The sequence below is a fragment of the Lissotriton helveticus genome, chromosome 3_1, assembly GCF_964261635.1.
Source record: "Lissotriton helveticus chromosome 3_1, aLisHel1.1, whole genome shotgun sequence".
Taxonomy (NCBI): Eukaryota; Metazoa; Chordata; class Amphibia; order Caudata; family Salamandridae; genus Lissotriton; species Lissotriton helveticus.
The window spans coordinates 635,706,276-635,733,767 of NC_136061.1; the positions used below are offsets into that span (position 1 = coordinate 635,706,276).

Below are 27,492 nucleotides of genomic sequence, written 5' to 3' on the forward strand. Positions count from 1 at the left end.
GGTCACAGACCAAGGCAGGAGACTGAAATGGTCCAAAATAGACGGGGTAAAGTTTTATAAAACTTTGGGTGACAAGGGCCTACTGGCCATTAATGACTGTCTAGACTTAGAAGTCCAGGGATCAATGTTACTGGAAGCATTCGACCAGATCGCTAACCTGATCGATGGCCTACTTAAGACCAGTGCGCCCACACGTAACCTGGTAAATCCCCGGTGATTTGATAAAGACAGCTCTAAGGCACTGAGGGAGTTGAAATGCTGCCTTAAGCTAAAACCAAGGGACCCCCAAAAAATCAAGGTGTGCAGAGAAAAATATAAAAAAGAGACCAAAAGGAGGAAACTTGCCCTGCAGGCAGAAGCATGGGCAGATTTAAGAGAGGCAGGGGAAAGAAAGGATCTTGCGGGTTTTTGGAGAATCATTAATAAACCGACCTTTCAAGAAAATGATTCCCCGGACATAGGGGCTAACATCCTCCCGGAGCAGTGGGTCACACACTTTAGGGGTTTATATAACCATGAGTCCGGTATCCCTGTAGAGCCACCGGTAACCCCAAGTCAGGTTTCCCCGGTAGTATTCACTCTTAAGGAGATTACCGCAGGGATGGAGGGTCTGACTAAAAATAAAGCCCCGGGTCCGGATGGGATTCCCCCTGACCTGTTTCTTAGCAATATAGAACTATGGGCCCCTCTGATGACCAGGGTCATAAATACTGCTACCTCCTGTGGCCTGCCACCATCCTGGTCTAAAGCGATTATTGTGCCAATTTTCAAAAAGGGCAATAGGGACGACCCCAAGTGCTATCGGCCTATTTCCCTGATTGACGTATCGGCCAAACTTTTGGGTAGGGCAATCCTTAACAGACTGTCCGAGTGGACCGAAGAGAATAACACCTTCTCGGACACTCAATACGGGTTCAGGACAGGGAGGTCCACTAGTGACCAATGCCTGAACCTTTATATGCTGACTGCCAAATATACTCTGGCCAGTGATGAACCCATTTATATGGGATTCATGGATTTGGCAGCAGCATTTGATCACGTCAATAGAGGAAAGCTGTGGGACATGATGTCAAGCATGGGGATTGAGAGTGGTTTAATTACCATATTAAGGGAATTGCACAGAGACACCACGGCCAAGGTTCGATTTAATAGGGAGGGAGGATTGTCTGACTCTTTTCCATGTAAGAGCGGAGTCAGACAAGGTTGCATTCTTGCCCCTTTTTTGTTTTCCCTTTATATTAACAAGTTGGAGCAGTTTCTTTTGGGTTTAAAGGCAGATTCCCCTAGGGTCGGGCCGCGGCATATTCCTGTTCTGCTTTACGCAGATGACGCGGTCTTGCTTGCACGTACACCCCGAAGCTTACAAATCCTGATAGATGGGTTTGTTAAGTTCATGAGTACCCTGGATCTATCTGTCAACCTGGGTAAATCTTATGTGGTCCTGGCTGGCAAAAAACCTTCCTCTAAATTTATTTATACAATAGGCACCCATATTTTAGAGGAGGTCAAAACGTTCGCTTATCTTGGAGTAACCTTTGATGGCGCTCTGCAGTTTAACTCCTTGGTGGCGGAACGTTGTAGCAAATTGATTGCCTCTAATGGGGCAATAGCTGGATATGGCAGGAGGCTAGGTAGATGGAGCCTGGAACAGGTGATGAATTTGTATCGCTCCGTATCATGCTCTAAAGTAATCTATGGGGCAGAAGTATGGGGATTTGTGAACACCACTAGGATCCAACAGGAAGAAACAAATATCTGAAATCTATCCTGAGGGTTCCACCCAGTACCGCTGGAATCATACCTCATAGGGAGCTAGGGAGGCCATACTTGGATGACCTGTTAAAACTTAGGCCAATTGTGGCCTGGCTAAAAATATGGGTTAATCCAGATGCGCATCTAAGCAGAGAAATTTTATTGGACTGCTTAGATAGGACTAATTGTATGCGCATCCCCTGGCTTAAATACGTGAAAAACACCCTAGAGGATTTAGGTTTTGGAAACCTCTTCACGAACCCTAAAACAATTTCAGCCCAGCACAAGAAACAAGTAGGGTAAATTTTCCTAGAGCGGAAAATCCAATGCAGAGCTGAGGCTGAAGGAGTTAAAAAGACTGTGAGGGCTCATAATCTGGTGAAGAGTGTGGAGGGTATGGAGCCTTATCTGTACCTCGTGCATAATGCACAGGATAGATTTCTTATGTGCCGTTTTAGACTGAATTTACTTCCTTTTATGTTGGCTTCACCAGCAGGTTTCACCACGTCAATTGAGCAGAAGGGACCCTGCGGCTGCGACAACAGGTCTCCGCAGGATTCCCTCCATTTTGTTTTGCTTTGTCCCTATTTTTCTATGCCCAGGCGCAGATTTCTTGTAAATATTTTAAAAAAAGCCCAACAGGAACATGCCAGGGATGCATTAGTCTTTTTGCAAAAAGCCTCTGATCCCCTAACCTTGTGTTGTATTATGAATTTTATTAAGGTTGCGGTCCAATTAAGGATGACTAGGGGATAGGAATGAAAGATTTTGGATTCTCTATTTTAAATTTATTGACCTGTATGTCGGTATTTCTATTTGTATTAACCTTGTATAAGGATCTTGATGAATGTTTAATGACCTTTTATCTATGTATATATATATGTGCTTGTATGGTGTTTTTTAATCACCGAATAAAGATTCTTAAATGAAAAAAAAAATACTAGAGGAGTCAGCTAAAAAAAAACTCGAGGAGGAAATTACACTAGCGGAGGTAACATCAGCATTGAGGGAACTAGCTTCAGGGAAGGCATCAGGTCCCGATGGGATTCCTCTTGAAGTATACAAAACTATAGAAGCTGAAATTACCCCGCTTTTGGTGGATCTGTTTAACGGTGTTATGTGTACGGGATTAACACCTGTTTCTTGGAAAGAGACAAACATTGCAATTTTTCATAAAAAGGGGAAACCAGTGGAAATGGCAGGATCCTATCGCCCCATATCTTTGATAAACTCCGATACAAAGCTCTACTCAAAAATTCTGGCAAAGAGGTTGGGCAGGGTCATTGGTAGTCTCGTATCCCCGTGGCAGCATGGGTTTGTCCCCGGCCAGGGTACAACTGACCACACATGTAGGGCAATATCACTGTTTGATGCTCAGGCTGCTGTGGGAGGAGAGATGGCCATGATCCTGCTTGACGCAGAGAAAGCTTTTGATCGTGTGGATTGGAGCTTTCTCTGGGCCATTTTAGCGACTAGGGGATTTGGCCCCAATATAATAGGAGCCCTTAAAGCTATGTATGTAGAGCCGGTAGCTAGGGTGACTGCCATGGGCGAGAAATCAGGGGTGATCCATATAAAGAGGGGGACCCGACAGGGGTGTCCCTGTTCCCCTATTCTCTTTGCTCTGTATATTGACCCCCTCATCCAGGGTATCCTTGACAGCCTAGAGATAACTCCAGTAATTTGCAATGGTTTTTCAAATAAAATACTGGCTTATGCTGACGACCTTGCAGTTATAACAAACAATCCACAACAAACCCTCCCAGTCTTGATTCAGATGGCTAAATTGTTTGGGGAGGAGTCAGGATACCTACTAAATGAATCAAAAACACAAGTTATTTGCACAAAAAATATTATTAAAACCGATTATAGATTTGTCGATTCCGCCATGTATTTAGGGGTCAAAATTATGCCAATGTGGGTAAAATTGTTAATGAGAATTATCTGCCGCTTATTAAGAACATCGAGATGGAATTAAAAAGGATTGATGTATTACACCTCTCGCTAGTAGGTGGGGTGAATGCAGTTAAAATGTCCATGTTCCCTAGAGTACTGTACCTATTCCGCGCCATTCCACTATTAATAGAGGACAACGTTATGAAACATCTTGAATCTATCCTCATTAGATTTGTCTGGCAATACGGAAGGGTAAGGCGCTCCACAAACTTAATGTCGCTACCTAGAGAAAGGGGCGGGATGGCACTTCCGAACTTAAGAGTATACCACTGGGCCTGTCTCTTAGCTCAAATGACCACTCTATTTCAATCCGATTTTTTACCTGAAATAGTATCTGGGTCTGCAGATGAGCAGCATCCTCCTCAGATTTACAGGATGTTATTGGGTGACAAGGCTTTAGACCTATTTCAGTGTGAATTAGAACGAAGTGTTTATAAAAAAACGAGATTGAAGACACTGTATGGGGCATGGCAGGCATGGAAAGCTATCATGAAAATTTTTAATATCCCGAAAGTCAACTCCTATGTACAGTTGTATAATTCGTCTCTCTTTCCCCATCTAAAAAATGATAGAAACTTGTTGATTTGGAAAATGATGGGAATCAGATCTTTGGGAGATATATTGGAAGGAGGTGAAATCCTGGGGTTTGAAATATTGCAGGAAAGATTCGATATTCCAGCCAATCACTGGCTGGTTTACGGCCAAGTCACCCACATGATTAGGTCAGTAAGGCCACGGATTTCAGTAACAACAGACTTCCCTATGATTGAGATATTAAATAGAGGTTGTAAGAAGATCAAGATTATATACAACTGTATATTGGAGCGAATTCAGGATGATATGGAGAAGGTTGAGTCAAATTGTGCTTTAAAACTGGGTGATCCCGATGTTGATTTAGATCTTGCTCTTTCATTGAATAAAAAGATATTCCGGGCATCAAATCTTCGCGCACAACACTATAAGACCATTTTTAATTTATATCACACACCAGCGAAGATATATGCCTGGGGTATAAGTGAAAATGATAACTGTCCCAGATGTAACGAAAACCAGGCCGACATCATACATATGTTCTCTTCTTGTAAACGGTTAGATACTGTTAAAAATGAGATTACGAAATTTTTGGAGGGGCTGCTAGGTCATTCCATCGACCTATCCCCTACCTTAATGATCTTTGGTATAGATTCCAAGTTGGGTCTGGGGGAAGATGAAAGAGATCTAGTGTTTTTATCTGTTGCGGTACTTTGAATTTTAATTTCCGCCGCATGGAAGGATTTTAATCCTCCATCCTTCCAGATGTGGCTCTCCAGATTGTTGGGAATCCATAATATAGAATCATGCCTCTATGAATTTAAAGGCAAAAGGGAGCGCAAGAAGGGTGTGCGCTTATGGGCTCCGGTAACAAACTGGAGAGCTGACAGAATTGGATAATTACACGTTCTTTTAAGTACTCAAAATTGTTTTTTCTCTTGTAAATTATTTTCCTCCTGCTTTTAGGCCTCATTGGAGGGGGAAAACAAAAAAAAAGAAATGTCTGTAAATATATGAATTGTTTGACTTATGTTTTTTATCATGTTTGTATTAACTTATGGATTTGTCCTCATACGTACCATCTTTCCCAATAAAAAATAAAAAAAAAATAATAATATTTTGATGCATTGGTGAGAAGTAACTACTTTGTTTTCCTCATACCAGGAACAAGTCAAAAGGCTAATAGCTCCTCCTAATGAAGATTAAAAAGCAACCGGGTCTCAGCACCTTTAAACGAATTACTAAAAAGACATATGAGACTCTAAGCGATATGTCTATTGTAGGAGAAGGCATAGTATATTACAGTCTACCACAGGCAAGGAGACAAATCGCTTGTGGGAAAAAATAAATGAACTAGACGGTAATCATGTCAAACTTGTAAACAATTCTAATCAAGCAGATAATTAAATCGATATGTGTGCTATGAGTTGCATGGGTGCCAACAGAGGGTTTGATCCACAAATCATTGGTCTCTGTGGACAAATTCCAAACAAATGTATGTTTGGTGCGTAATTTTAGGGCCTCTTATCCAGCTGGAGTGCCAAATAGATTATTCATTAAAGATTCTGAGTTTTTGCTGCCCACTTTCGCAACCTTGTACTCCGCCTGCTTGGAACGTTGCTCTATTCATGAGTTTTAGCAATGCTTAGTTGTACATCCCTTATGTTAAAAAGATGATAGTAAGCATCCTTAGGTGTATCGTTTTATAGCCCTCCTTGAAAGAGAGGCACAATGTATGCCAAGATTCTGCTGGAAGAGCAGGAAAGCTGGATGGAGGAAGAAAATATAATACCATTCCATCAAGTAGGGTTCAGAATTTGGTTGTGAAACCCTTGGCAACACAATGGTGCTCAACATCCTTGGACAAAGAGCAGCTGGTTGACAATATTTGCATGCTTCCTGGTCAGTCCAGCAGCCTGTGACTAGGCAAACAGATCCCTTCTTTGGAAAAAGCTTTCTGGTTGGGGCTATACACGACTAAGAGCCAGAGAGCTTTTGTATTGGAACCGCTGGGTCTGTATCTATATCGGGGCTGTCACAAGAACAAATAAAACGATTATAACAATCTGAGGGCCGAAGCACGGCTGTGTGTTTGCCCCCGACTCATTACTCTCTTCACAACAGGCATGGGTAGCAGCGTGAAGGGGGCAAAGAGCTTTCCGCCTAAATCGGGAGTCGACATGTTGGCCTTCTTCAGAACGTAATATTGTTCACCACACAAAAACTGGCCTTCGACAGACATTGAGTCCAATAAATGAGTACCACAATAAAAAACATATGCATTTGTCAATTAGACCAACAAAAAAAATACATTTAAAAAAACCTCAAATCGATGACCAACAAAGGACATGCTTGTAACTACATATGGGCGTATGTTAAAGTTGAGCGAGCATAAAAGACTTTTAAAGTCATGGTTAATAACACTCGATTCTCAGAATAGTAAAACAATTTCTTGCTTATTGCATTATAGTACACGATGGCAATTTGTAGGCTACTTTATTAAAATCTTGGATATATCTTGCTGAAAACTAAAAGATACTGTGTGTCTACACCAGCTTCAGTGCAATAGAGAAGAATTAACCACTAAATTACCAATCAATGTTTCATATTTCAAGGGTTAAAGATTTCATGTAAGCTTACATTTTTTTTTAATGAAAGTTCTGATGTATGTGAGGTGGGTTTGAATGACAATTGCCTTTTAGCGTCTAAAATAGGAGGCCAAAATACGATCACAAAATTTGAGTTAGATTTTATTCTGAAATACTGCTAAAATGTACTTTGGTTTTAATTAATCAAACAATGAGCTATAATGGTAATAGTAACTATTCACGTTATTATTACTGTTATTAATATTTGTGTATGAAACAGGACCTAGGTTCCCACGCCTCTAATACACAGGGGAGTAAGTAAATTCTGATCGAGTAGGCTTCGGTTTCTAGTCTGCATGCTATTGCCCTTACTGATTTCTATACGCTTCTGAATGAGTTGTTACGAAACACAGCATGCACCAATGTTTCACTGGATTCATTGCCTCGATTTCTTTATTAACTCATTATCTTAATTTCTTCGTCATTACGTGTTATTCTTTCTTCAACTTTCTTCAGGGACCACGTCCTTTGCTCTGTGTGGGATCTCTAAATCCTGGAGTGTTTTCGCTGCCAGTAGAATAACTTGTTTCACGTGCAAGTACTGTGTGGAGTGTATCCCTTCTTTATATACCCTAATCTAGGGGTGAATTTCCAAAGTGTTAAAAGGGCAGACTCTGGATTAATCTCCGTAATACGATATGTGAAGAAACTGTCTAGAGTAGACAATTGTCTACATGCCCGCCGTTTTCTAGAACCACTTAAAGTGGAGCGTGCAGGAAAATAACAAATTTTTGCGAATTATATTTTCTACTCCATCATTTTGCTAGCTTTATATAAGAAAATGTGCAAAACGGAAAAGCCCCATAACTTACAGTTTTGAAAATATCCGTACACCTTCAAAAACATCGTAAACAAGCTGTGCTATGCATACGTTGGGCACCCTGACCCCCGCTGATTCCTCATGACTTTCACTTTCTATGTGTACACAACACAAGGGATAAACACATACACAGACAGGAGCTTGCAAAGAACCAAGAGTGACACCACTTGCATTCTGCTCCAGATATGAAGGTCATTAGACGGTGGGGGGAGGGGAGAGCTGGATATTGTCACATATTCCATGTCCACACCACAGTCACAGCTAGCACTGATGTTAGGATGGGCTAACAGGGGGGCGTGGCTTGAGCGCCGGCCAAGATGGCGGCGTAACTCCGGAGCTCCGGTACAAGCCTCGGCGCAACACCTTTTCTCTGCAGCGCGGACGGGGTTTTCACGCTGTCCTGAGGAAGTTATGTGGACCGGAACGTGAGCTGTGCTGTCTGCCCTCTTTGTTTCCCGGTTCCGCTACCAACTTCACCACTCGCACGGAGGTGCCGATTCTGGCGATTGCGGCCGCCATTTTGTGCGCCGGCCGCGTTCTCCTCATGGCGGCCGGCTGAGAAGTTCATGATACGCCGCAACAATAACCAAGCTTACTGAATATGGCTCTGCATAAAAGGTGAGCCCTACATCCAGCCTGGTGTTGCTTCTGACGTTTTCTCTACCTTTACATTTGATACGACCTGGCATTTATGGCTCCGCCCGCCATTTTGTGAAATCCCTCAGCTATCCACAAGATCTCTCGGCTTATCTCAGCTTGCTCCTTTAGCGCATTCTTGAATCCTTCATCATTGTTTACTGCCTACGCTGCGCTTCTTCTATACTATGCGAAAGGGTCCTGTTTTTACCCCTTATTATACTTTTCATGAACTGGCTGTGTATTCCTGAGAGACTGTGAATTATAAGATGTCTGCAAATCTTTCACATATACTATTTTACATTGAAGACTGTTGGTAACCTGGCACAGATGTTGTTTGTTTCTCTCATGGCCTCATCGTCGATGGATCTTGTTGCTTTAGGGTTTGCCTTCGCAGGCTTTCAACGTATGCTTCTACACATATCCTCTAACCATTTTTCTTCTGCGTAACCCTGTCTGACCTGCATCAGTTCCCCCTGCTTGGCATTCAAATGACTACAATTCAGTCTAATTTGTTCTTGCATTACTCTATGTTAATAATACTGCTTTCCTCATCAGTGGCGGCTTGCTGACCTCCACCTGACTTTCCAGTTTTTCATGGGGAAACTTAGTACTTTAAAACTGGCTAAATCCTCTGCTTTGCTGGCTGGCTCAGATTCGGATTCTCCTCACCAAGACATGGAGGACGACGCGTCATCAAAAGCTGCTTCGACACGCGGAGCCATCCCGAAAGAACGTAGCAAAGGCAAGACGCCGTCTTCCTTAAATTCTTCTAAACGTCCCAAGAAAGATCCTCCATCCCCAGGGAGCAACTCGTCACCCTCCTCTATGGATCTCATTTTGGAAGAGCTTTGTGCATTTAAACCTTTTATGGAAGCCACCACCAAAAACATGCAGGCTATGCAAGAAAAATGGTCTTCTTTGGACTCACGTGTTCAGACTATGGAACTCACGACAGACTCTCTGCAATCTTCTTGTTCTCACATCCCGTCTCAGGAGGCGGAGATCCTCCTCCTTAAACGCCAGACAGAGGATTTGGAAAACAGGAATCGTAGGAACAATCTACGCTTATATGGACTTCCAGAACTTACAGAGAGATCTAATCCTACCACTTTCTTCCAATCCTTTCTCGACAAGATATTGGACGCTCCGGCCTTAGTCTCCGTCAATATCCAACGGGCTCATCGCTTTGGTCCCAAGGGCGGTTGCAAACCTAGAGGTGTCATCATGTTATTCCTGCAATACACTGACCTTTTACAGGTCCTTTCAGCTGCGAAGCTCAAGAAGCAAATCATGTGGGAAGGTCACCGCCTGTTTCTATCGCAAGATGTCTCCAGAATTACCGCGGATCGGAGGAAGAAGTTTTTGGACTTGAGACCTCAACTTAGGGCACTCAATGCTAGATATGGTCTCCTTCATCCTTGCCTCTTCAAGGCCACATACAAGGACAGAACAACCACCTACGATGATCCTGCAGCCTTGCAAGAGTTTCTCCGACGACATGGTCCAGATGTTATGGATGTCTCTAATCCTGGTTGACGGAATCCACTGTCTATTTGTCCTTGTTGGGCTATGGTCCTGATGCCTCTTTATTGATGCTGTCGTTGTGATTTCCTAATGTTTCCCATTACAAAAGTTATTTTATTCTTTTGTGTCTCTATTGTTCAGATGTAGTTACTTTTCCTGTTTTCTCTGATGCACTCCTCTATTCACTAGTCTGTTTTCTCTTGTTTTTTACAGATGTTCCCCTTTCCCTTTCTCTTTTTACCCTGCCGTATCACATTGTTCTATATGCTGCATTTGGATTCATGATCAGGATTATTAATGACAAAATTTGGAACCACACAGCCAAAGCATGCCGTGTAGCCACGGGATTAAATATTACCCAACAAATTTAGTACATTTTCAAAAATGATTTTGTATTATTACATAGAAAACACATGACATCAAATAGACACTCCATCATAACAGTTAGTGCAAAAACATGGAAGAATATATACAGGTATATACAACTATATGGCAATGAAGTAACCATACACTTAAGGAAAACATATAATCAAAATCTTGTGGTGACACCAACTGTAGTCTGTACACTAGGTTCAATAACACATAAATTGCAATTTGAACACATTCTTAGCAATTCATGAAAGAAATAAACCAGTCCTTTAGTAACAAAACCTGTGAGCAAGGCGGAACTGGGATGGAATAGCCTGCCTGTCACATGACACCTGTGAGTAATGATTTTAAAGAAATTGCAGATAGGGCCCACGTAAGTGGTCTGAGTATATCCCTAGCTGCACCCTTTGATTCTTAACACAGGCTGGGGGTCAACGCGTTTCGAACCTTATTGAGTCTAGGTTCTCCTCAGGACGAGGACTGGGTAAGGATGTACCTTCTCAGCCTACACAGGGGCTGCGTGGAGAGAAGTTGAAGGGCCACTCAGTTGTTCTGAATGCAGTGTCAGGGATGCCGGGATCCGGGGCGCCCTAGGCAATCTGTATTATCCGATTCAGACTCACATTGTCTTCATGGTGCTTTTATTGTATATTTATGTTGAAGGCTGCACTTAAATATGCGGGGTAGAACGGAGACGAGCCGCGGGACGTTCCAAGCGGCTGGGCGGGAATCAATCTCTCGCGGTGAATTGCAGCCCTCAGTTATTCTAGTCCATAGTTGTGCTTGCCTGCCGGTCCGGTCACTTAGCTGACCGGACCGGCAGGCAAGCACAACTATGGACTAGAATAACTGAGGGCTGCAATTCACAGCGAGAGATTGATTCCCGCCCAGCCGCTTGGAACGTCCCGCGGCTCGTCTCCGTTCTACCGCGCATATTTAAGTGCAGCCTTCAACATAAATATACAATAAAAGCACGATGAAGACAATGTGAGTCTGAATCGGATAATACAGATCGCCTAGGGCGCCCCGGATCCCGGCATCCCTGACACTGCATTCAGAACAACTGAGTGGCCCTTTCAACTTCTCTCCACGCAGCCCCTGTGTAGGCTGAGAAGGTACATCCTTACCCAGTCCTCGTCCTGAGGAGAACCTAGACTCAATAAGGTTCGAAACGCGCTGACCCCCAGCCTGTGTTAAGAATCAAAGGGTGCAGCTAGGGATATACTCAGACCACTTACGTGGGCCCTATCTGCAATTTCTTTAAAATCATTACTCACAGGTGTCATGTGACAGGCAGGCTATTCCATCCCAGTTCCGCCTTGCTCACAGGTTTTGTTACTAAAGGACTGGTTTATTTCTTTCATGAATTGCTAAGAATGTGTTCAAATTGCAATTTATGTGTTATTGAACCTAGTGTACAGACTACAGTTGGTGTCACCACAAGATTTTGATTATATGTTTTCCTTAAGTGTATGGTTACTTCATTGCCATATAGTTGTATATACCTGTATATATTCTTCCATGTTTTTGCACTAACTGTTATGATGGAGTGTCTATTTGATGTCATGTGTTTTCTATGTAATAATACAAAATCATTTTTGAAAATGTACTAAATTTGTTGGGTAATATTTAATCCCGTGGCTACACGGCATGCTTTGGCTGTGTGGTTCCAAATTTTGTCATTAATAATCCTGATCAGCCACTTTGTTCTGTTTTGCAACTATTGAGGTCCAGGCTGACCAGTAGTAGGACCCCACACCTTTTTTGTGCACTGCAGCATTTGGATTCATGGTATTGGAGGTTTGATGTCTGCTCTGGATGTTGTCGCTGTCGTCTCCCGACGCCACCTTCCCATCCTCGTGTTTGCTTTTTTTTCTTCGTTTTTGTAAGTATGTACCTCAGTCGTTCTTTTTGGACATGTACTGTCTTCTTGTTCGTTCTTATTTCTGTCCTTTAATCCTATTCTTCTGCACCTGTTCTCCCGACAGATTTTCTTTTCTCTGTTCTTTCCTTTTCCTCCCCCTCTCTCCTCCCTTTACTTCCTCTTTCTTTTTCTCGAACTCATTATTTTCTCTGTAGCAATGGTTTTTCTCTTTCCATTTTTCTCCTTTTTAGCCCACTCATTACTCTCTTCCTCCTCATCTCTCCCTTCCTTTTTCCCTTTCTCCTCATCATTATGTTTGCATTTTTCTCAAATTCTTTCAGTTCATTCTTATGTATTAATAAGCATGTTGCTGATAGTTGTTTTTCTTTACTGTTTCATTCCGTGTAACGACATGGAACGTTAAGGGATTGAATAATCCCATTAAAAGGCAAAGGGTTCTATCACATTTAGCAAGACTAAAGACTGATATTGCCCTCCTTCAGGAGACTCATCTCTCTGAAGCAGAGGCTCTAAAGCTCAAGCGTTGTTGGGTGGGTCATATTGTCTGCTCTCCCCCAGTTTCCAGGAAAAATGGTGTTGTAATTTTGTTACATAAAAAGTTAAATGTCTCTTCAATCTCTCATGAACGTGATGTAGACGGTCGTTGGGTTATTGTTACATTGCACATAGATAATATTCCTCTCACCCTTTTTAATGTGTACGCTCCTACTGGGATTGATAGATCCTTCTGGCCCTCTATTTCTGCTAAGCTGTCCTCTCTCCCTGGCGATTACATACTTCTCGGAGGTGATTGTAACCAGGTTGTTGATCCCTTCCTAGATCATCATTCCAATGTCAAATTTGTTCCCTCTATAATGCATACTCAGTTTGTGAATGCTTTTCAAAACAATGCTTTGGTAGATATTTGGAGATTGTGTAACCCTGACCTTAGAGAATACAGTTTTTTCTCCCCCCGCCCCACCAATCCCAGTCCCGCATTGATCATATTTTCCTTAGTAAATCCCTGTCCCAACATGCTATTCGCTCTGAAATTGGTTCCATTGTACTCTCTGACCATGCTCCGGTTTTTGTGGACATTGATTTACTCCCTTTTTCTCCCCACCCCGGCAGATGGTGCTTCAATAATGATTTGCTTTTGGAACAAACTTTTTCTTCTGAATTTAGCGCCTTTGCCTCTGAATTTTTTCTGCTAAACCATACCCCTAACTCCCCTTTTGTCATGGTTTGGGATTCCTTTAAAACAGCCTCTAGAGGTTTTATTATCAACTTTGTTACTCGACGGAAGAAACTTCGTGAGCTCAAGTCTGAGAAAATCTTAGCTGACATTAAAACTTTAGAACTTGCTTATTACGCTTCTAAATCTGACTCTTCCCTTAAGGCACTTATTGAAGCAAAAATCTCTTTTAACAAATTTACAACAGACGCCGCCTCTAATCTCTTACTAAAATGTAACTCTCGTTACTAAGGAGGCAAGAATAAGATGGGGAAACTCCTAGCCAATTACCTAAAGATAAGGACGGAGCGTACTAAGATTACCTCCATTAAGACTTCTTCTGGAGAATCTACATTTAAGGATAAGGACATTCTTGCTGAATTTGTCAAGTTTTACGCCTATCTATATACCCCCGAACAGGTCCCGGATTCTGCTGATCTTCTTTCTTACTTTGGATCGCTCCCCTCTCCTCCGGTTTCTCATGTTGATTTTCTTCCTCTGGAACGAGATGTTTCATTATCTGAAATCTCTCACGCTGTGTCCAAACTACGTCACGGGAAATCTCCGGGCCCTGACAGCTTCATTATCGAATTTTATAGTCACTTCGCTTCTCTCCTTCTTCCTAAGCTTTTACTCTTATTTCAATCCTTTCTTGGATTGGGCTCTTCAAGCGGTTCTTTTCAACAGGCTTTGATCTGTTTGATTCCCAAGGAAGATAAAGATCATTCCTTATGCAAGAACTACAGACCAATATCTCTGGTCAATACTGATTATAAGATCCTAGTTAAGATATTAGCGCTACGATTAGATCCTCTTTTACCAGATTTGATTGGGCCCGAACAATCTGGGTTTGTCAAGGGCCACCTCTCTTCAGACAATTCTCGTGTTTTCCTTAACATACTTAACAAGGCTTCCTCTATGAATCTCCCTTTTGCAGCTATCTCTCTAGATGCGGAGAAAGCCTTTGATAGAATTGAGTGGGACTTTATGTTTCAGGCTTTGCTCTGGATCGGCATCCCTTCCAACTTCATCTCTATTGTTTCTTTACTTTATTCCGACCCTCAGGCTTCCATTTTCGTTAACGGCATGTCATCGGACTATTTCTCTTTACATAGGGGAGTTCGACAGGGCTGCCCTTTGTCCCCTTTACTTTTTGTTTTAGCTCTGGAACCTTTCCTTACTAAGATTCGTTTGGACGATACCATTTCTGGTTTCCAATTTGGATCTCATCAGGTTAAACTCTCGGTTTATACTGATTACATTCTTTTTTATTGCTCGGATCCTCTCTCCTCTATTCCCTCCTTTCTTCAGCAGGTCTCTTCTTTTTCTGCGGTTTCTGGCTATCGCTTAAACGCTGATAAGTGTGAAATGTTACCCTTAAATCCTCTCTGCCAGAAACATTTCTTTTCTCAAACCAGTTTCTCTTGGCAGCCATCTAAAATCAAATATCTGGGTGTTTGGTTTGCTCCTCTCTTGTCTGATACTCTCAAACTAATCTTTGACTATATTTACAAGAAAATAGAGGCGGCTATTACTCGATGGAATCCACTCTTTTTGTCCTGGTGGGGTCGGCTCAACTCCATCAAGATCATGCTATCCCCCCTTCTTCTTTATACTATTTCTATGCTTCCCTTACACATCCCAATTTCTTTCTACAAAAAGATCGATTCTTTATTGCTTAAATTCTTGTGGAACGGTAAGCGTCCCCGATAGCCCTTACCTCCTTACGCAAGGACAAAGCCCACTCTGGAGTACGCTTTCCTGACTTTAAGGAATACCATCGAGCCTTCTCTCTGAAACAATCAATTTGTTGGTTCTCTTCTGATCTTCCTCACTATCCTCCTGTTTGGCTCAGTATGGAGTCTTCCTTTATTTCCCCCTTCACCTTTCGCGAATTCATGGCCTTTACATCACCTTTAGCCCGTCTTCGTACACCTGTTATTTCTCACTCCCGCTCTCTCCTTCTTCCCTACTTATCTTCATCTTACCCTTCCCTTCTATCTATTCACGAGCAACCGATCTGGAACAACTCGCTTCTCAAAATCCGTAATCGCACCATCTTCTGGAAAACATGGCATTCTCGAGGATTATGCTGGATCTCTCAATTAATTTCTCATGGTACTCCACTCTCCTTTCAAGCTCTTCAAACCTCTTTCTCATTACCAGCTTCTGCTCGAGACCAATATGCGGCCCTCTATCCAGTCCTGATCTTGTACCTTCGCTCCTTATCATCCTCCAATGATGTTCCCTTTGACCGTAAACCCACTTCCCTCTTGTTGGACGCCTCACCCTCTGCTTCAGCTCTGTACAATTCTTTCCGTTCCATCACTGTTAGACTAAAGTCTAAAACCGAGACTGCCTGGGAATTGGATCTTTCTCAGGAGTGGCCGGTATCTCTTTGGGATAAATTATGGACTAAACATCATAAAACCTCTAGAGCTGCTAACACTACCCAAACGTTATATTTCATTTATAACAGAACCTTATTTACCCCACTCGCTTTATCCCGCTATTCATCAGAATCCCCCTCTACTTGTTGGTCATGCTCATGTTTATTGGCAGATCTCAAACATATGTTATTTGATTGTCCTCCTATTTCCCAGTTCTGGCACCTAGTTTGGAAGCAAATACAAAAGATTTTCCGTTTTCAAGTTCCCTTCTCACCCTCACAGGTTTTTCTTGGCTCTCTTTCACCGGACCTACCTCAGTCTCCTCGCCACTATCTATTACTTGACATTTTCATAGCTGTAGCTTTCCATACCATTACTTCCAACTGGAAGCAAGCAGCCAATATCTCCTACCAATCTTGGTGGAATGCAGTCTGCTTTCACCATCGTTTAGATACCAACTATGTATCCCCCATCTCCCTAGCACTTAAACGCGACCTGGTTTGGCTTCCTTTAGTGACATATTTTTCTTCCTCTGCTCCTGTGCCTCCCTCTCCATATTCTAGCACAGTTGAAGTTCGCAAACCCCCATGATTTTGCTTTGCCTTACTTTTGTGATTATAATTTTGGTATTCATTATATTATACTGTACTCTATCTTGAATTTGTATTTATATGATATGTTCATAAATCCTCATGCTTGTTATGTTTGTATTTCATGAGAATTTTATTGTATTGCCTATTTCATTTATATATTCATTGTAACTACTACTTTCCCCTTTTCCTCCCCTCCCTCCCTTTCTTTTTTCTTCAATAAAATCAAACTTAAAAAAAAAGGATGGGCTAACAGGGAAGGGGAGCGCAGGAGTTGACTAGATACTTGACAGTTTATGTTTGAATGGCATGCATTCTTTACTGTGTTTGTAAATAGGTCCCTGCCTTCAGCCAGAAGTCTTCACAGGAAGCTGAGGAGGGCACCAGAGTCAGGCTACTGTCCTGTCAGGAAGAGCTTAAAGCAGATACACCTTTCTTTAGAGCAGATCTTTTTGTTCAGTGGCTTAACTTCCATATGGATGTTCTGAATGGCCTACTAATAAGGCTTGAGATTCACTAAATAATAGCATATATGATGGGTAAGTGCACACCTGTAAGTGCTTTAACACAAATCTGTTTATAACACCTGCTTCCACTCGTGTATTTGCAGTGGGGAAATGGCTGCAACCCAAATAAAAGCAAGCAAGGCTCATGCACCAGTTCACATCCTTCCCCCAACGTGATCCTAAATCAGGAATTAATGTAATAATAGCAAGTAAAAAGTTGAGCAGTTTTGAATGGGACTATAACCCATGGCAGACAGCTGCATATCTTTATAGATCTTCAGTTTCATGACGTCACTGTAGGATGCTCATGGAGAAGAGACCGAGCCCATCTGATTATAAAATGCGTTTTCTATATACCACCTGCAACCTCAGTTTTACATGTTTGTAATTGTACGGTATATGAGTGCAACTCTCAGCCAAGTTAGCAGTACTATCCGCCGCAGCAGCATGAACCACTGAGTTGGCCATGGCTTCTTGTGAGTTGAACTAGAGACATGCTATTACAGCGCTACGCTTATAACTCACTGAGCTATCCTAGAACGCTGCTGGGCTTCTACAAGAATCATTCACATCCTCTCATCCATTTCCTACAGAGGGATGCAGGGTGGACCCGAGGTCACATTCGTTTCCCCAGACCTACTCTTTAAGTGGGTTTCTGGTAGAGGAAGTACAGTGAGGTGTGTTTTTTTTTTTTGGTAAAATGCGACCAAAGAGGACCGCTGCTTAACTGGCTGTCCTCTGCTTTCGGGCATAAAATACTTTCTTGTGAAGTGTCTGTTTTGTCAGAGTTGGGCAAGAATACATATATTTCACTGGTGCAAGCTCGGGTAAATTCTCACTGACATTAGAACAGGCCTACCAGTGCAAATATTGCTTTTGTATCCTCAACTTGCCAGGTAGGCTAATCCAGGTATAAAGTTGCCCCAGCATGGCGCAGTTTACATAATCTGGCAATGTCAGCGCAAAATAGCCATGACATGAGGGGAATGTGTCTAATCTGGAAAGGCTGATGCACAATTGCACTGCTGTGATTGATGTGACACACGGCTATTTGGTTTAATATTCAGCTGAAGCAAATACACTCTGCCTCTTGTATGGCCAGTTTAGAAATGCATTAATAAATGTGGCAATGTCATACAGTATTGGGTATTCTAATGTCAAATCTGATTATATTGCATGGTACGTATACTCCAAACCCCTTCAGTGTGGGGTGAGTTGGTTTTGCTTCCTCCTGTTCTTAGATTGTGACATAACTTGCATTGCACATTGCATTAACAGTTGAATATATGTATAGATAAGGAGCAGTTTTTAATGTGTTTAATATTTCATGACTATACGTTCCCACTGCTTTACAAGCCTTGTTTTGTCACTAAAATCATTTGCTTTAAAATGCACCATCTGTCAATCTTTTTTCATTTTTTTCTCAGGAATTTTTGTCTGTTAAGCTTGCTCGCATTGTTTGCTACTTAAAAGTCACACCCAACTTTTTACGTCTCACCACTCTCAAATGTCAACAGCCACCACTGAACATAATCCATACTATCCTACAGAGGTCCTTCACTGGATTGCATTACTTTCCCTAAAAACTAATTCACCTAATCCTGTGAATTACCATCATCCAATGGCATCAGCCCTCTCTCCCCCTATCTTTTTTGGTAGGGTACACCACATTGTTTGTTGGGAAATCTCAGTCTTACACCCCCTAAAAAATACTTGCAAGACATGATTTAAATGATTAGGAATAAAGCATGGATACTACCAAAACTACAGTAATTCATTGTCTGAATTGTCATCAATTAAGAAACACAGGTGCCCCAACGGCAGGCGTAATGCTGAGGAGATGTTTTATTTGATATGTAATCATACTAATGCCGACAACAAAACTAAAAAAAATTCCCTAAAATGCCCAACATGGGCAATAATCTCCCCCCCACCTCTCCCTCCCCATCCAGCCGGTAGTTTGAAGATGTTGCTGTGTTCTCAAATTTCTGTGATCCTAGATTCAAGGATATCTCAACTACTGTATACACTGAAACTGTCTTAATGTACTTTATAATGTATGTAAAATTATTGTATACAGTGTGGTATTACAACACAGAATTTTTTTTTCAAAATCAATAAAAACAGATTCAAGAAAAAAAAATCAATTAAGGAACACAGGTACAGCCAAGACCAACTTGTCGAAGAGCCCAAGTTCAGTGTGCAACGGAAGCAAAAAGGGAAGTAGTGCTTTCAGAGGAAAGCAGTTCCATTAAGGATGCACTTGAATGGAGGTAAATAAAATTCATATTAAACAGAGAAGAAGTGATGACAGACAGAAGCAAAGGTGACGTAAAACAACCTTAGAAGGCAGACATGTACCTTGCTAATTGAGTGCAGGGCAAGGTAACAACAGAGAAGGTGTTCATGGAGACCTGTACAATGCATAGAAACACTGAAAAGGGCATGTGTAGAGACCACTCTTTTGGTACAGGTTAAAGCATCACCAGAGATGGAAACTTCTAGTTGTGGGTAGAAGAAAGCATCAGAAATTGCAGAGAAAGAAGCCCTAGACATCATAAGTCTGATATAGGCTCAGAGTAAATAAGGAATACATAGATTTCAAAGCTGTTACTTGGACAGATCTGCCAGTTGGGTTTCAGTAAATTGGATGGGATTGGTAAGGAACTGAAATCATGGCCAGATGTAACATAAAAACATGTTGTTAGCATTGGAGAAACACAGAAACTGTGGGTTGGGAGAGGTTTTCTGGTAGTCAACAGCTCCCATTATGACCCTTCGGGGACATAACCCTCATGGCATTGAATAATGCATTTATTTTGGAGTTAAACTTCTGCACAAGACTGATGATGAACACAAAGGGTGCACATCACAGACAGTTACCATTTAGCTGTAGGACCTCTTACTCACACCGGTTGCAGGTTCTACCCCTCAGGAGTAGCAGTTCGCCATCTGATTGTCTGTCGCAGTTCGAACAAGTACCAGTTCCAAATACACAATGAAAAGATGGCGAAGTGGTGTGCAGGGTGTTATTATGTCACTAAATCTTTAGAAGGCTTAGTCTACCAGAGTACAGAGGCTATGCATGTAAGTTGGCCCTTAGGTTCAGAAAAAAAAATCTGTATATGTCTTGTACTGAGTCAACATGACAGTTTTAAGAAAGGAGTCCTCAATTCAATGCAAAATACTCACTTGAGCCTCTTGTAGGTTAGAATTGGGGAACTCAGTGAGACACTGCAAGAAAGGGAGAGCTCAGTCAGTGTGTATGCACTTAATACAGAGAACCTGCAGTCACAATCACTATTATGAGCAATATAAATGTGATAACTACTAGTACAAACAACATCATAAACAATTGCCACTATCAACATCCCCACTGCTATCACCATCACTGCAACCACTACAAACATCATTAATGCCACCAGCATCACTTGAAAAACAACACTACTGGAACCACTAACATCACCACCAGAAAAGTCTTACTAATATCACCCATTCAGGAACACCTTTTCCTACTAAGGTCACCACTCACAATACAGCCTTCACTCCCACAACCACCTCTAAACAACGTGCTCTGCTATCACTAGACCGATATCATCACCACCTCTAACACCAACAGGGGACATACATCTTTCCCAAAACTCCATCTGGAAATGCGGAGACTATCCCGAACATCACCCGCACCATCATAAACAATAACGACATTGCTGAACATACCCTCATAGTACACACCTCTATCATTAACGCTACTGTGGAGACCACTAGGATCCCTAACACCACCATCAGTCCTATCAACATCTGAGTCAGGCGCAGTCACTGATAAAACTGGGCTTTACACTCCTGGTGTTTCCTCTAATGAAAGAGCTGAATGGTTGGCAGATACATACCTTCTCACAATTCTCCAAGCCAGGGACTCCAGGTCGACCTCTGTCCCCTTTTTCTCCTTTCACATTGCCATTTGGTGTGTGAACACAGTCACCACAGATGTTCTAGTAAAAGTGGAAAGGTAATACTCAGTTATCATGGCACCAATACCTGTGCATTAACATCATCTATAAATGTGAAATACATTGTCAAACAAAACCCTAGCAATGTGACAAAAGTGTATTACACAGAGAAATAACTTTATCAGCAGTATTTGAAATGGTGATCTGAAGGGGATACTTAACCTATATCACCTGGACCATCTACCTTCAACGCTGTGACATTTCTGAATCGCAGTGTTGTTCACTGTCTTCAATGCTGAGATGTAGCGATATGACAAAGCATGAGTCCTTCTTTCACTCTATTGAGCATTCCAGAGAATGACCCCTTTCACTGCGTTAGGAATGATGGGGGCATATCATCAAGGGCAGAATCGCTGATTTAGCGTCACTTTTTGCCGCTAAAGCGGCGATCATTTTATCGCCCTATCAGCATGGGTACGTTAGTGCGTGTTTCCATGCCATTTCGCCATTTCCCTGAACGCCCAGTTGTGCATCTCTAATGAGATGCAAAGTGGGAGTTCCTCCCCCAAATAACATGAGAAATATCGCTAACCAACATTTCTCCTATCAGCAAGCTGCTCGCTAACCTGCGTAGCGATAAGAAAAGTAGCGCTAACCACGGTTATCGCTACTTTCCTTACGCCTGCTTTCAGTCTGACTTAGCGGTACAAAAGGGGGTGGTGAAGGACGGAGCATCTGAACCAATCAAACACTCACACCCAGTCAACAGATCTGGGTTTAATCCTGCACCGTTCTTTAGCCCACTCTGCCACCTCAATTCAGACATGGCTGTATGCAAATCAGTCTGACCCTGTGCCTCATGGGAACAGTCTAGCCAGAACTGCCAAGCCATGCCTTCCCTGGACCGGAAACAAGCTTCCTAGGACCGGTTTCTGGCATTTCAGCCGTCTTCAGCCAGGCTTGCTTGAATCCAGTGGCAAAGTGAGCAAGGGACTCACGTCTGAGCATACCCTGCCAACTTATGGCCAACAAAGCGGTACAAAAGGGGGTGGTGATGGACAGAGCATCTGAACCAATCAAACACCCACACCCAGTCAACAGATCTGGGTTTAATCCAGCACCGTTCTTTAGCCCTCTCTGCCACCCCAGTTCAGACATGGCCATATGCAAATCAGTCTGACCCTGTGCCTCATGGGAACAGTCCAGCCCAAACTGCCAAGCAATGCCTTCCCTGGACCGGAAATAAGCTTCCTAGGGCCGGTTTCTGGCATTTCAGCCGTCTTCAGCCAGGCTTGCTTGAATCCAGCGGCAAAGTGAGCAAGGGACTCACGTCTGAGCATACCCTGCCAACTTATGGCAAACAAAGCGGTACAAAAGGGGGTGGTGATGGACGGAGCATCTGAACCAATCAAACACTCATACCCAGTCAACAGATCTGGGGTTAATCCAGCACCGTTCTTTAGCCCACTCTGCCACCCCAGTTCAGACATGGCCATATGCAAATCAGTCTGACCCTGTGCCTCATGGGAACAGTCCAGCCCGAACTGCCAAGCCATGCCTTCCCTGAACCGGAAACAAGCTTCCTAGGACCGGTTTCTGGCATTTCGGCCGTCTTCAGCCAGGCTTGCTTGAATCCAGTGGCAAAGTGAGCAAGGGACTCACGTCTGAGTATACCCTGCCAACTTATGGCGAACAAAGCGGTACAAAAGGGGGTGGTGATGGACGGAGCATCTGAACCAATCAAACACTCACATCCAGTCAACAGATCTGGGTTTAATCCATCACCGTTCTTTAACCCACTCTGCCACCCCAGTTCAGACATGGCCATATGCAAATCAGTCTGACCCTGTGCCTCATGGGAACAGTCCAGTCCGAACTGCCAAGCCATGCCTTCCCTGGACCGGAAACAAGCTTCCGGCGGTTCGGGCTGGACTGTTGCCATGAGGCACAGAACTGGGGTGGCAGAGTGGGCTAAAGAACGGTAATGGATTAAACCCAGATCTTTTGACTGGGTGTGAGTGTTTGATTGGTTCAGATGCTCCGTCCATCACCACCTCCTTTTGTACTGTTCAGTCTGACTTAGCCATTATATCCAATAGAAGGTGGATATAATGGCTAAGTCTGCCCTGCCCTATCATCAAGCTATCGCCAAACGTTGTGCGATTATCGCTGGATTCCCAGTGATAATCGCACATTTGGCAGCTTGCTCATGGAATTTTATCACTTTGGAGATAAGCGTTGCTGATAGCACGCTATTTCAGCGATAAAATCCTGCACTAGCCGACGATAATTATCCTTGCGCTAAGCGCGCTTAGCGATAATTATCGCCGGCACTTGCTGATATGCCCCGATGGAGTGTGTGAGCCCCAGCTCGCTATGGTGGGCAATTCCGAGCCTGAACCTTTTGTCATTGTGTTGTGAAGCAGATGGGTTCAGACCCTCAACCTTATCTTCTATTGTATAGGACATGAGACTGCCTCCTCGTGTAGACATCAGAGAGCATGAAGACGATGTTAGATGAGGCCCTGCAGAGCATGATGTCCTCTCATTAATGGTGCACCAAAAACATGTGATATGTTCCGCTGTCTGGGCACAGGACGTGATGTCCCATGTGGAATAATGATAATGATACAAGCCATAATTACTCTGCTCTATGTGGACGTACAGAGCATGTCATTGTCAATGGAAGTGTAGCATAGGGAATAACTGCATCTAGAACTCTGAGACATATCAGGCATACTGCTGTATGAGGAAGTAGGGGAATGAGATATTCTGCTGTATAGGGAGCACTGAACGTTTTTGCTGGCTCTTCTCATACAACAAAATATGATTCATGCTTTTTATGTGAGGTGGTAGTGGTTCAAATTTCCATAACAGGTACTATGGGGCAGGTCTGTGGACATTAGAAGGCAAACCAACAGCCCGACAGAGGGCTGAGACCCAGGCATTCACTACCCTAATAGAGGATTGTCTGCAATATTCAGAGATGACAGAGAGGGATTACTATACCTCTCAGGCATCTTGCGATGAAAGTGATGTAGGTGACGGCGCAGATAACTGCTGTTGTGGGCACCATGTTTTTAACACGTTTGTCTGTTATAGAAACAAACACCCAAAGAAGGAGTTGTTTATGAAATCTAAGACCATGATTCACAGGGAGATTTCTATCTGTGCAAGGGGCAAGTTGTACCTGTCTAGATTAGCTATGCCTTGCATGGTGAGCTATGTAGGGGAAATGGTGATATTTACCACACCACAGTGGCGTGTAGGCCACCATGTCGAACAAATGAGTTGAGACCACTGAGGCTCTGTTGTCAGAAATCCTGTGCTTATGTCACATTTTAAGACTGTGGGAACTGCAAGCTTGGTGGACAGATCTGCCAATTTCTGTCTGTCACCTCACACCTGACAACTTCTAAATGAGTAGCTTAATCCTGAGGCACAAGAAACATCAAGAGCATCTGATAATGTGGAGGCACAAGTTATGAATTATTATGAACTGAATAAAAATATATATGCCAAGCCCGTGTTTTGTTCTCCCTCCCAGCATGCCAACCACCTAGCACTCTCATCTGTTCCAGCAACTCCTCTCCACTCGATCCCAATCTTACCCATCACAAGAGGTGAGAGCTTACCTTCAGGATGTCAATGGTCCTCTCTGCTGACTGCGGACCCTAAAACAGAAAACAGGAAAGAAGAAACCCAGGTGATAATCAAAAAAGAACTTTCAGAGTGTGAGTTGAAAACTGTTTGTGGAACAAACACCCTTGACAAGCAGTCGGAAGCATGGCGAGTGGCGGGGGAGGGGAGCAGACCACAATTCTATAAAGCGTAAGACCTTTTTCCACTTGGATTTTTTTATTACCAGTTCCTATATACTACCTTCACGAGAGCTCACTACTCACAGGTGAGGGCAGGAATGAAAGCAAGCACAGACACTGGAGCAACAGGTAGAAAGTCGGGCTGACACACATAAATCAAACCTGTCTTATACCTACCAAATCTCCAGGTACCCCAGGTTGTCCTGGCATGCCATTGTGTCCGGGAATTCCCTAAAGCCAATAAAAAGATCTGGAAGATATAAATTCTTCTACACAGCTCTTGTCTGCCATCTTTCCCTGACATTCTTTCTCTACATAGCTCCAATTCTCCATCTTACTCTGGTCTCCTATTCTACATCAATGCTCTAAAAAGTACATATTATTTGTAGCAACATGCAATAAGTGGAGAGCAGCATGTTATCATAACTTTCATGCATAAGGAAGGTAGGTGCATGACAGTGTATAGTGCATGTAATAAAGATTGTAGCTGGAGCGTATTGAAGGTGGGGAGCAATGCAGTCGTGTTTATTGCATGCTGATGGGTGGACTTGCAAAGGATTTTGAATTGCACATGTTCCAAAGTGAGTAGAAACAAACTAACCACCCGAGCTAAGCAGTCTGCCTGTATCTGAAGACTAGCTCAGAGTGGCACCCAATAGAGATTATATTTGATCCACAAAAGATCCAACTAAACCTTTCTTAATAAGAAGCATGAGTGCTGTGACGTGTAAGGAGCCTTCGAAAAAGCGTTTCGCTGAAATACCCGCTTACAAATCTTCACAAAGGTTCTAGCTCAAGTGCAACTTTTACATGAAAGGGTAACTGGTTCAGAAACAGTGGGAGGATATTCATGAACCAGAAGAGAACAGAAATAAGAAAAACAAAATATCGGGGGTTACCACATGCTCCTAATTAAATGGCAGATACTATGAAACAGAAGTTTAAACAAAACAGATTTTCAAACTGGAACCACCATTCCAAGATTCTTCTTAAGGATTGATTAGGAGCTAAGCATAGGAAGTAAGTTGAGGGATAAGGCATAGGAAGCAAGTTGTAGGAATTTGGCATGTGGAGTAAAACACGGAGAGTAATGCATTGGTAGTAAGCCGTGGTGTTAGGAATGATGAGGAAGAAAGGAAGAATAAGGCATAGAGGAATAAGGCATGGAGAGAACCTCTCAAAGATCGGAAGCGTCTTCGAGAGGTCAATCTACCTACCCCAAGTTTAGTAAAGACTTCTAAACCACTCCTTTCAAAGATGCTTTTGGCACCTCGATGCTTGTACGGGCCAACACCTCCCTATCGTGGGACTGGAACCTGCTACCAAAAATATCTTCCCAAGAACCTGATACCCTGGAGATCTCTCAACACGATGGACTCACGCCTCTCGGTTCTGATGCCCCTTGGCAGAGGAGGACAGGAATAAAGCCAGAGGTTGCCTCTATATACTCGGACCGGGTCCAGAGGGAAACACACTGAGGCCCTTCCTGATTACAGACTCAGTGGTGCCATGCTGTCGTATGTACTGCTTATGGTGGGAGAGCTCGGTGCGTGCTCAATTCCTATTTAACCTGAGTGGGAGGTGTGTTAGATTGCAGCATGTTTGCAACACGCTATATCATTTTCTGGTAGTTGACATCCTGTTTTCTGTTGTGAAACATGCAAATAAAATATTTTAAAACTAAAGGTCTCCCTGTTCTCTTTCAGGAATCATCAGCCATTTTTATTCCTCCTCAAGTTTCTTTGGTTGGTCTGAATCTAAGATGTACACCTAGCACCATCTAATGCTCCGAAGCAGCTGCAGGGCAACATATTTCGCACCATACAAAAGTCCTTGAATAAATACAGTGGTTTGGGGAAGGTGCAAAAAGTGAAAACATGCAGAAACAAGCATTAGAAATGCAATCGGGCTCGGATTTATTTGAGTTTGAGCTAATGGCATTGTAAATGCCAATGTATTGTTGCTATGTGTTATGGAGTGTGTTCATGTGGTGTGTACTGCTAGGGATCTCCTTGTGAATGTGCCAATATTGCACCACTTGCCTGTGATGTCCGTCTTATGTGTGAGAAGCTTGCACCTCTGCTGCCTGTGGTCTCCTTGTGAGTGTAAGAAGCTTGCACTGCTGCTGCCTGTGATGTCGTTCTTGTGAGTGGGTGAAGATTGCACCTCAGCTGGCTGTGGTCTCCTTGTGAGTGTATGCACTGTCATTGCTAGCCTGTAGATATGCACTATCATCGCTAGCCTGTAGATATGCATTGGCTTCACTAGCCTGTAGGTATGCACCGTCATCGCTAGCCTGTAGATATGCACTGTCATCGCTAGCCTGTAGATATGCGCTGTCATTGCTATCCTGTAGATATGCGCTGTCGTAGCTAGCCTGTAGATATGCATTATCATCGCTAGCTTGTAGGTATGCACTGTCATCGCTAGCCTGTAGATATGCTTTGTCATCGCTAGCCTGTAGATATGCACTGTCATCACTAGCCTGTAGATATGCATTGGCTTCACTAGCCTGTAGATATGCACCGTCATCGCTAGCCTGTAGATATGCACTGTCATCGCTAACCTGTAGATATGCATTGGCTTCACTAGGCTGTAGTTATGCTCTGTCATCGCTAGCCTGTAGATATGCTCTGTCATCGCTAGCCTGTAGATATGCACTGTCATCGCTAGCCTGTAGATATGCACTGTCATCGCTAGCCTGTAGATATGCGCTGTCATTGCTATCCTGTAGATATGCGCTGTCGTAGCTAGCCTGTAGATATGCATTATCATCGCTAGCTTGTAGGTATGCACTGTCATCGCTAGCCTGTAGATATGCTTTGTCATCGCTAGCCTGTAGATATGCACTGTCATCACTAGCCTGTAGATATGCATTGGCTTCACTAGCCTGTAGATATG

The 27,492-nt window shown here is 43.0% G+C and overlaps 1 protein-coding gene across 5 annotated transcripts in view; it reads right to left on the bottom strand.

Annotated features, from left to right (window-relative positions):
* COL16A1 (collagen type XVI alpha 1 chain) overlaps positions 1-27,492 on the bottom strand; it is a 950,832-nt gene that overhangs the window by 230,274 nt on the left and 693,066 nt on the right. For 3 of the 5 annotated variants that reach the window (XM_078680645.1, XM_078680646.1, XM_078680643.1), the window contains 4 exons: positions 24,769-24,822; positions 24,406-24,444; positions 20,711-20,812; positions 20,016-20,057 (listed from right to left, as the gene is read on the bottom strand). In XM_078680645.1, the coding sequence (XP_078536771.1) occupies positions 20,016-20,057; positions 20,711-20,812; positions 24,406-24,444; positions 24,769-24,822 (237 nt within the window). The remainder of the gene's footprint in view (positions 1-20,015; positions 20,058-20,710; positions 20,813-24,405; positions 24,445-24,768; positions 24,823-27,492) is intronic. The other 2 variants (XM_078680648.1, XM_078680647.1) reach the window with 1 other exon arrangement.